Genomic DNA, 11996 nt, shown 5'->3' with positions numbered 1-11996 from the left:
ATAACATTTAAAGATAGTAGTGCCTCAAAAATTCATTTCTCAGACTTGGTATCAACACCACAGAAAATAGATATTTGGCACTTACTGTCAGGTTAATTAATGCATCAGGCCAGTAAGTGTGATAGTGGTGGTACTGGATTTTCTGTAACAAGTCTAAATCGACTGGTTCCACCGAATGAATCCTTAACTTCCCTTAGATCTTCATAGCTACTTCCTCCCTTTGACAGATAATCATTTAGATAGGATAAAAAATCAGAATGTAATTAGATTTTAAGGAAGTACCAAATCTGAGGAAGTATCTCTCTACACAGTGGCTGATTGAAATAACATGTATGCGTTCTTGTTTTTAATATCTTAGTTGGATGTATTGGACAGACTGGGAGGAAGATGAAATAGATGACAGCGTGGGAAGGATCGAGAAGGCCTGGATGGATGGCTTCAATCGGCAGATTTTTGTGACTTCAAAGATGCTGTGGCCAAATGGTTTAACTCTGGACTTTCACACCAACACATTATACTGGTGTGATGCCTATTATGATCATATTGAAAAAGTGTTTTTGAATGGAACTCATAGGAAGGTAAAAGACAAATACTGCTGTTTTTAACCCAGACTTCTTCTTTCACAGAGCCTTGTTGTGTTGTTAAAAATACTTTCAAGTTTATTTTTACCCCTCTGAGGTGGCTGCCAATAGTCTCTGTGGGGTGGCTAAAGGAGGCTGAGCATTAAGTAGAGCAGCTGGCACTCGCCTCCGGGAGACCGGGCCCAGCTCACTGTGGTATGCCAGGATTTGTGGGATTTTTAAAAGAAGCTCTTGAGATATCAGAGTTGTTTTAAAATGCATTTTTTTTCTACATTATTGATGAGTTTTCATGACCAAGCAACCCGACTCTATTCAAATATGTACAATATTTGCAGCAGAAATTTAAAGTTACGTATTATGAGAAAGTAATTATGATGCAATTATTTGAATAAAGAACTTCTTGGCACATAGTAGGAATGAACTGAATTTCAAGCTTATTGGTATGAATAGATATCAGCTGCTTCTTGCCTCTTTTGCTAGAATTATTGTAAAATGATTGTGAAATTCTTGGGTAAAATTGAGGACGATGCAGGTTACTGTGAGACAGAAGCGTAGTTGACAAAATAGCACCTCTGTATGTCACCTTATGTAATCTATATGACACTTAAGCACACATAACACCGTGAACTGGCTTCAACTGTTAGTTAAATAATGGAAAAATGGAATGTTAGAAATTACCAATATGCTTCCTTTGACATTACATTTCCTTCTTTTTTGGTAGGGAAGACTGCTTAGTTGGCTAAGCCCACTCATTTTGAATTGTATGAGAAATAAATAGTATACTAATCAGCTAAGGTTATCCCAGTCCTTTGTTCAGTCTAATAGCACTTTAAATATTTTTTCCCAAATACATAAAATGGGTTGGCATTTAACCTAATGTCACACACTTAACAGGTGCTAAGTAAATGTTTATGATTCCTTTGATGATGTTGGTATGTACATAACACTTTAATGGCCAGCATAGTTTAGCTTACAAAAAGGGGAGAGGAAAAAAATTGAGAAACTGCCTCAATTATTCAGTATGTGATAATTTGGCATGAAGAATTCTGTTAGAAGGAGCAAAATTTGAATTTCTAACAATGAATTATTTGGATAACTTTCTCAATTCTCTGGTATTAAATGATATTAATGCTTTCTCATATTGTATACAATATGATTTTATCATTATAGGAGGTATTTACTCCACTTCTAAGATCCTACATGTGAAACAGGACTTGAATGTTTATCTCATGATTCCTCCATTTAAACAACAATAAAAATATACTGGAATATAAATAAATATATTAATATAATCAGAATTGAAATTCGCCAGTGAGCCATATGTATTTACCAACAATAAATATTTCTGTGTTCAGAACTAAAATCTTTACCTACTTACTGGCATCTACTAAATTTCTTCAATTTACATTAGTCCAATTAAAATAGGGGGATCCCTTTTATTTCCAATGCAATTCAAACATGTTCTATTCATTGGTTATTGGATAACCAAGGTTGCAATATATGTAGTGACACTAATTATTCAGACCAATCTGTAACCCAACATATGATACTGGAGTATTACAAAGGAAAGAGACAAGGATGAGATTTAGGCAAACTCATTTTAATGTTTGCATTCTTGACGATATTTATAGTGCCATATATGAGAGAATTTAAATGGATAAAATGTAGATGGTCTCCTTCAAATAGCATGCTTTAAAAACAGAAAAATATGCTCACATTGTGAAATCCATTTTCCAAATCTACTGGAAAAAAGTATGAGTTAAGATACTAGTTAGATCATTATGTTATACTTATTGGAATATTATTTTCTATAAATATTTAGTCATGTTTCCTAAGGTCAGTTCTGATTTTTCACAATGTGTTTATATTTTACAGATTGTTTACAGTGGGAAAGAATTGAACCATCCCTTTGGACTATCACATCATGGGAATTATGTGTTCTGGACTGATTATATGAATGGTTCCATTTTTCAACTTGATTTGATAACGAGTGAAGTGACATTATTGAGGCATGAAAGACCACCCCTGTTTGGGCTTCAGATTTATGATCCACGAAAGCAACAAGGTATGAACAAACAAATAAAATTGCTTTTGAGTTTTACATATAATAATACTTCACAGTAATTATAAAAAGCTTTTATTGTTGCTGAAGTTTCATGATAAAAGGAGTCTGGTTCACTCCAAAGTCAATCAAATCTCAGATTTTCATAAAAAATTATATTTTATTGTTGTAAATACCTTGAGTGAGTAACTCTGGAAATTCTATTTGAGTGAAGTTCAAGGTTTTCTCCAAATATTTTCTTTTTCATGTCATTTTCACTGAAGAAAGCTGTTATTTAAAAAAAAAAAAAAAAATCCTCTTAATGTTTTCAAAGAGTCAGTACTATGAGTAGTGAGAAAAACTTCCTTAGCTTAAGAAGACTATTTAAAAATTGGGGAAAAAAATCATTATACAAGGAAAATGTTATTAAAATTATCTCAGTAGATTTATCTGGTTAGTTTATATGTATATTTAAGGCACATGTAATTATTTTAGATGTTATGAAAGTGAAACAATCTCCCACAATATTCATGTCTTATTCAATCAGATAATATTGTTATGTGTTTTATCTGCACAAGTTATTAATATTTATTAGGACATCCATAAATAGCATGACTCAGAACTTATGTATAAAACAAAGAAAACAATTTAGTAAATTATGTGGTAGAGGTTTTTTTTTTAATATTTAAATAGTACCTGTTTGTTTTCTTATGGAGATATCCTTTTGAAAATTTAATGAGCATACATTTCAATACATTTAGGATGAATAAATTATACCCTGAGTTTTCTAATACCTATATTGTCCATAGCAAGTTATGTAGCGACAGGAGTTTTTTGAAGAAATCTCAGCTAAATCAGAGATTTTAAAGCAAACTATCTCATTCAAGGGCTTTAATTTTTTTCTACTATAATAAAATTGCTTCATCAAAATACAAATGTAATTTTATAAAATAACAAGTGTATAAAATGTGAAATATTAATAGCTTATAAAAGATAAAATTATCTTTAAAAATAATAAAACTGAAATTATTTGGAATGGTTTAGGCTATAGCTGTTAACTAGAAATGAAGAATAGAGACAATTGCCTGGTAGATCAAAGGGTAACATTTTCTGTTACATTCACATCAACCATGCCCTTCTTCATCCACCACAATTGTACTTTGTCTATTCCGAACCAGAGCCAAGGCTACGAACTCCTGTAGGACCTTGTTTTCAGGATTATTATTCCCTCTAACCTCACAATCATTAGTTTCTTGGATTTTATCACACTAATCAATATAAAATCACACTTTCTATTTTCCTTCTCTTTAGAAATTGTTCCTCTTGAATGCGATTGCTGAATTTCCTCCAGCCAAAGTTCATAATGTTTTTATAATCTTTATATTCTTTAAACTTCCAGTTGCTTTATAGTGAATTGATCAGTTAAATGCAACATGTGTGGTGAAAAATGCCCTGACTTACTGTAAAATGGACTTGGGCTTAACTCTACATCCTAATACTTTCTTTTTCTGAAACTTTAGAATCATTATGAAAGGGCCGGCCCGGTGGGAGAGCGCAGTGGCACTCCCGCCAAGGGTTCGGATCCCACATACAGACCGGTTCCGCTCACTGGCTGAGCGAGGTGTGGGCGCAACACCAAGGGTTGCAATCCCGTTGCTGGTCCCGGTCCTGGTCCGGTACGGGCGCGACACTGAGGGTTGCGATCCATTGCCAGACACGAAAAAAGACAAAAAAGGAAAAAAAAAAAAAAAAAAGAATCATTATGAAAGATTCAACAAAGATAAGAAATGTTTTCTTCATAAAATTTCTGTGAGGATTGAATAACTATTTGTTATATAAGAGTGAAACTTACATAGCAGAGGGTCTGACAAACAATTGATACTAGTTAATCTGCCTCTACAATTTCTAAATCAGGAGGCATTTATTTTTAAAGTTTCCCTCCATATAAGCATTTAAAATGAACATTCACAGGAGTAATGTTTCCCAATCTTATACAACACAGTACACGACTGATGAGGGAATGTGTTTTGCGTTCTGAAAGGTGACATTAACATATAATTGTGCAATGCAATCCTTTGGATAGACAATGTCTTTTAAAAGTGCTCTCCCCACCCTTTTAATTAAAGGGACATTAAAGTGGAAACTTAGCCATGATCACTAAACTCTTTATCAACTTTTACTGTAGAAACCTTTATGTTCTATCTTACTGAGAGAATGTGTTCAGCCAGATTGATTAATTAGTTTTCATTAACTTAGGTGAACTAATCATTGGTTTGAGTTTTCTAGCCAGTTTTCATATAGCTAAGGATTGTCTAGTGTTAACTGGATCTCTGAACAGAAAATTTAATATGGAGAGAATGCCTGGCATTAACCTTTTTTTACTCAGTCAGTAGACATTGAAAGAAAATTTAATATGGAGAGAATGCCTGGCATTAACCTTTTTTTACTCAGTTGGATAATCTATTCAAGATCTAAACTTTTAGGACCTTTTATTACATTGATCAAAGTAGCTGGATTATGAAGTAAAATGCACTCAGATGTTCAAATGTGGGCATGTTATCTTACCATGTTATAATTTTCTCCCAGTGGTGTTTGTCTTTGCACTTTTTGAACATCAAATATTTACAGAAATTTGAAATACATAATCAGTGGCACATAAATGTTGACTGCATATGTTCTGTCAGACTTTTTCTTAAGGATAAAGAAGTAGCAATTGAATAGAAAAACAAGTTTTTAAGTAGTACATATTTGCCATTTCTTCATAGAATGAAAGAAGCAGCTCTTTTATAGCATTGTAGTGTCAATTTCTCTCCCTCTCCCTCCTTCTCTCTCTCTCTCTCTCTCTCTCTCTCTCTCTCTCTCTCTCTCTCTCCCCCCCCTCTCTGAGAGAATACAGGCTATATGACTCTCTCTATATGTATATACCATAGTATATATAGCCTATATGCATATTTATTTATATATAGTATTTCCACATGTGTGAGTATATATAAATAGATAGATAGGTAGTATTAATATGTATACATATACCCACCACCTGACCGGAATGCCGTGAAAAATATTTAGGGATACAAATAATGTACCATCTAAACATTCTAGATTCAGGGTCAGAAAATGTCAGCTAATTGGACCCATCTTCTGTATCAGGATAGACTCTTGTCAAATTACTTGGTAATATACCAGTGAATTTCAAGAAAGTAGATATAGATATATAACCATGCTAAACAGAGAGCTGCCTCTAGGAAAGAACTCTTAAGTAATTCTTAGGGATTTAGCATCAAGGTTTTTTTTTTCATATGCTTCTGTCATTTCTTTAATAAAATTTATAAGCTTTCCTTCTTCATTAATATTTAATATCTAGAATAATTTTTGTAAGTCTCTCCTGAAATTCCTCATATAAAGAACAATTGTGTAAAACAACACACTTTCACATTTTTATTCTCTAGGTTCAAAAACACACTTTGATTTTTCCCACTTTTTAGAGAAAGAGATAATCAAAACTATGTAACGTTCTAAAAAGGGTTGATAAATAGTATCTTATATTCAATTAAAAATAACAGATTTTTTATGCCAAATAGATGAAATGCATTAACTAATAATTAACTGTAATTATTATAACTATCAAGAAGTGGGCTACGCATTCTTATTTAAATCTCACAAAAGACACTTCAGATAGGTACTATTGATTTCTGTTATTCATATGAAAAAAACAAGAATGACAACAAAGTAATTTTCCATGATTACTTTATGTGGCTAATTTTATTTATGAAAATTTTATAACTACTATACTTTTAGATAGAGGGAAAGGAACATGTGTTTTCTCTGATCGTTGTAGTTTTATCATTGATAAATTTTATACTCAGATCTTTTTTACTTAAACATAAAGATGGCCTTGAGTATCTTTATAGAATCCAGGATTCAGAGATCTTAGGTTACACTGCCATAGTATAACAGATATAGCAATTTTTATTTAATGCATGACATATTTATTAACCACATTACTTTATCTTATACATTTAGAAAGATTTGTTTAGTGATGAGATTATCATCCCAAAATTTCTCTCTTTCTTCTCAAATTTCCCATATTCAAGATTATCACTTTTTAAAAAACCCAAAATAGTGACTTGGCTCTTAATATACTTACACACACACGCACATACACGTAAATAAGTAGTTTCAAAGCAAGTAAAATGTAAACACAATATCCATTGAGCACGTAGTTGTGATGGAGACAAAGGTAAAATCATTTTATCTTTTCCTCAGATTGACTGACATCATTCAATATCAATTAGTCTAAAATTATCTTAGATTAAATGAATGATACATCTGGCCTCAGGATCCCATTCTACTAGACTTTATCCAATTTGGGGGGTCAATTTGCTATCTAGTTTTTTTTTTCTAAACTACAAGGTTGAATAAGTAAAAAAAAAGAATATCTCCATAGGTTTATGTGTTTCATATTAGGTGCAGAGAATTCTAACTTCACATGTGATAAAACACTGAGAAGTCCGGAGTCCAGGAAGCACAGAGAAAAAAGGATTTTCTCTTTCCACCATTTTGAAAAAAATTCAGATAAAGAGAGGATTGATCAGTGAGATTCCTTTGTGCTGGCTTATACAGTCTGCCATTTGCTAGAAATAAAAGATAGTTTATTAACAAAAGGTAAATTACTATAGTCTGGACACACTGAGGTATTAATAGAAGCTTGTGAAATGTTTTCATATATCATTTGTTTCTTTATTACTGTTCTGCAGAAGTTATAACACACATTTAAATAATCCTCCCTGAAATGCAAAGTATGGACACAGAGTATATATGTATACTTAACTCATATACAAATGAGAGAAGCACCTTCATCCGGTAAAAAGTGACATATCTATCCACACGCTTGTACCTTGTGTCTACACTTCAAGTGTTGTTCTTCTCATTTAAACTGCTAAGTAAAAGTTACATTCATTCATTCATTCAACTAATGTTTTTGTAATATGGAGACTAATTCTACTTGTTGAAGAGACAAGATTGGGAAAAAGGACAAAGTTTTTGGCCCAGGCAGAACACTATCTTGAACTAAATTTTGAAAACTATTTGCTTTCCTGGAATTTTTTTATTTTTTAATTAAGAGACATGAAAATCAACTACATTGTATGGATAAATTAAAATTAAAAAAATAATTTTTTTTTAAAAAGGTATCTTCCATAGTAATTTAATCTATAATTTCATTTTATTCTTTTTAGTATGTTATTTTTAGTATGTCCTTTGTGGATCTAATTTTATTTTATCATATATGAATAAGTTAGAGTTTAAGAGCATGAATTTTAGAGTCCTTATTTTTACTAAGAAATAATAATAATTATAAAATTGTTATCTCGAAATAAATAGTAATTTTTAATAAGGATTATTTTTTATTTCTGGACATTGGAAGTCATTTTAGCCTTTAGATTTTTACTAGTCCTACCTGCAAATGAGATAAAACCTACCTTATAATTTTATTATAAAAACTGAACTAAATTAAATGCATCTATTTCTGGGATTGATGCATTATAGATTTTCAATTATGATAGCTATCAATGTATTGATGACTCTTTCATTGGCATTTATGTATAACATCTTTTAGTGCTATGTTGCAAAGTAGTCACTTAATCATGCTTTAGAGAGGTTACTTTTACATGGAAAGTTTTGCAAGCTACCAACACTTCAAAAAAGACTATCACATGACCTCTAACTGGAACGTATTCAAGTAATGAAATGCAAAAATATATTGGGACACTAATAAGATAAAAAAAGATCTAAGCAATTCTTATGAGAGATATGGAATTCATCAAATTAATTTAGATTTTGGATTTCTATCATGACAAGCCAAATACCAATTCCTTTCTTTTAATATGTAGTATTCCCAGAAGAGAATGTATTTTGAAGCTTGAATAATGGAAATTTATTTCCAAATACTTACATTTTATAGTCAATGAGAATGGGAAGTAGGAATCATGCCACTAAACTAAAAATATGTTATTTAGCATATATTTTCAATATGATATATTGAAATATTGATATATTGTTTTCAGTAATTTCTTATTTCTTATGGCTTAAATTCTTAATATACTTCTCAAAATATTTTGAATTAATTCTAATTTTCCAGAATCCGAATGATACTGAAATACTGAATATAAAATTTAATCTTGTGCATAATGTGCACAACAGACAGAATACCTGAGCATCCTGTGAAGTACTACATTTTTATCCCATGGTCATGGAATAAACATGACTGTATCTGGAAACTACTTAAAATATTTTTTCATTCCCTATTGTAAAAAGCCTGAAATAAGCTTAATTACCATCTGAGTTTAGAAAACTGATGTTATAACTTGAATTACTAGCTTCCTTAGCTTTCAAGCGTATTTTTTTATTTTTTATAAACATAGTGAATTAAATTTACTTCTAAGAATAATGAAAATAAATGATAATATACTTTAGGTCATTTCTTCTGATCTGTGGGCACACAATGATAATCTATGGGAATGTGTTGAATATTTACTGCATACAGCAGCATTTTAGAGGTTTTTTTCGCTCTCTTATTATTGTTCTCTACTTACCACATCCAACCCCTGAGGCCCACAGCACAGTAATCTAGTCTGTCACTGTAGTCACATTTTTGGCACTTGTGCTTTAACTGCCAATATAATTATAATCATTTTATTATCTTATTGTATGGCTTTCAGTAATTAAAAGCTCTTTATTTTTAATGTTTAAGATCTTCTGATAAAATCAAAATTTTATTACTGACACCTTGAAAAACGTTAACAGTGTAAAATGACCCTTACAGTTAGTTACACTTCCTTTGGATTGCAAGTGTTGTTGAGTTCTTTGCAAAGTTGTGATATCAGAGGAGAGGGTCTGAGAAAACCCACCCCATCCTCCAGCAGGTTCTTGACTCCACCACAGGAAAGAATTCAAGAGCAGAGTCTCAGTACAAAGTGAAAACAGGTTTAATGTAGCAGGTAAGAAGTATAGGCTTCACAGAGGAAGTGCGGCCCAGCTCCAGAGACTGAGCAGGGCATGCAACAAGTTTAACACAAAAGTAAGAAATGCACACTTAACGTTTACTACAAAGTATAGACTGGCTCAAGAGAGTGAGCAGCTGCCCCTTAGAAATAAGTTTAACACAAACGTAAAGTACACACTTCTCCTGGCGAAATGTGGGTGGGGCCCAGGAAACAGGGCATCCAACTGCAGCAAGTTTAATACACAAGGAAGAAATACACACATACAGACAAAACGTAGGCTAGCCCCAGAGTGAACAGTAGTCTGCTAAAGGCAAGTTTGACACAAGAAGAAAGAAATACACACCTCAGGCAAAGTGTGGGCTAGCTATAGGAGAGTGAGCAAAAACCCCACCCTCTACCCTGATTCCACTTTCACAATTTCACTATCTAATACGTATTCACACTATCTAATGAATATTCAGTGAAGGGGGTGGTTCCCAGTTATGTAACTTAGTCCTGCACATGCTCAGTTGGTCTCTTTTAGAGCTTGCTCATTGGTCAAATTCCATCACATGGACCAAATATACTCACATATATTTGGTGATCTCCAGCCCCTCCAGTGGGAGGTCATTCAAGGGATAGACTCTTTTTTATTGAGCATGCTTGGCTAGTGAGCTGCCCCACTGTGGTCTCAATCTCCGTGTGCTAGTAGTACCTAAAATAGGCACTATAGGCTACAGTAGATCAGGACTCAGAGGCAGGGCTTGAGTGCTGCGGAGGGGTTTGAGACCTGGGGAGTGGCCTGAAACCCGATTCCAGGGGTACTGAGCACCTCTTATTTCGGTTGTAAACACACTTTCTTCTTTGTCTTTCCAACCTGTAGGAATAAATGGCATCAAAATGGTAATTACTTAAATTTTACCTAAATTTTATTTACTCGTACCTACACCTCTAGAAAACATGATCTCCAGCCTCTTGAAAAATTTACTCAGTTTTATCTGGGAATCTCCAAGGGTGCCTCACATACGTTCGTGAATTTCCTCTCATGCCTGCTTAATTGATGTCTGTATGTTTCATCAGTGCTTCTGCTCTTTAGGTCAATTAGGACCTAAGCCTTTTGCCCTTGTGTACTGTGCATTCTCCTGATACCAACGAGGCTGCTCATTTTTAAGGCTTTGCAGATATCCTGTGCTTCTCAGAGTCCACAATGCACCAGTGTATTCTTTGCTCGAGAAGAAAGAATATCCCATCCCTGTCCCCAGTGTTTGTTCACTTTCTGTTTACTGGGGATCCAAAGCCACATTCCAAGAGCCAGTAGTTTACTTTCCAAAGAGCTCAGACTTGAATATAGTAGGCTTACTCTGGGAAACCATTTGAGATAGTTAACATTTTGTCCTCTTTCTCCTCTCTCCTGGTCCTAACTGCACACAGACCTCTGTCTCCTCCAACCAACATGCAAATTTCTCTTATCCATCAATGCATCAGATATTTTCAAACATTTCAGAATTTTGTTATGATTCGGCAGGAACCCTGACTACATTGCTGAATATATAATATACGTATCATATATATGTGTACACGTTTCTGCCTACATACATCTCCTAGAGAAATGTTAACCTGAGCTAGCTAACTGGTTGCAATCAGAGTTCTCTGACTCATTTGCTTCCCTCCTTTTGCAGGTGACAATATGTGTCGAGTAAATAATGGGGGCTGTAGTACACTTTGTTTGGCCATTCCAGGGGGCCGGGTGTGTGCTTGTGCTGATAATCAACTTTTGGATGAAAATGGGACAACTTGCACATGTAAGTTTCTTTTCTTGTTACACTCATTGTTTATGGCTCTTTCTGAAGACTAGAAGCAGATGAAACCAAAGGAATTAAAATCAAATTTGGAAAAATAAATTCAGATAATTATTTGGATATAATTCTTTTTAGACTATTAATTATTAACTGAATTAATTGCTAATATACAAATGAACAACGATAATGAATAAATTTTGCAGGGTATCCTGTCACTGCTGCATATAGTTTAATAAAAAATTTAAATAAGTGTATGCCACTGAGCAGATATTTCATGAAATTGCAAGGGCACCTCACCATCAGCAGTTGCAACAAAAAATGCATAGTTTAACACCATATTGTTTATTTGTTAGTTTTCACTGATGTGTAGGATAGACGGAGTATGTCTTGGAAGTACTTTCTTCAAGAAGAATACATAGACTATATACTGTTGAGTTTTTTTTTTGTTTTTTTTTTCCTTTTTGTCTTTTTTTGTGTCTGGCAACGGATCGCAACCCTCAGTGTCACGCCCATACTGGACCGGGACAGGCAACGGGATCGCACCCCTCGGTGTTGCGCCCGCACCTCGCTCAGCCAGTGAGCGGGAACCGGTCTG

The 11996-nt window shown here is 33.5% G+C and overlaps 1 protein-coding gene across 1 annotated transcript in view; it reads left to right on the top strand.

The window, feature by feature from the left end:
- LOC103604074 (low-density lipoprotein receptor-related protein 1B-like) overlaps nt 1–11996 on the top strand; it is a gene marked incomplete at its 3' end in the record, with an annotated part of 152863 nt that overhangs the window by 34893 nt on the left and 105974 nt on the right. The window contains exons 6-8 of the mRNA XM_008588666.1: nt 359–578; nt 2457–2646; nt 11282–11404. Coding sequence (XP_008586888.1) covers nt 359–578; nt 2457–2646; nt 11282–11404 — 533 coding nt within the window. The remainder of the gene's footprint in view (nt 1–358; nt 579–2456; nt 2647–11281; nt 11405–11996) is intronic.

This window comes from Galeopterus variegatus, unplaced genomic scaffold (genome assembly GCF_000696425.1).
Source record: "Galeopterus variegatus unplaced genomic scaffold, G_variegatus-3.0.2 Scaffold4948, whole genome shotgun sequence".
Classification (NCBI taxonomy): Eukaryota; Metazoa; Chordata; class Mammalia; order Dermoptera; family Cynocephalidae; genus Galeopterus; species Galeopterus variegatus.
This window is presented reverse-complemented; position numbering and strand designations above follow the sequence as displayed.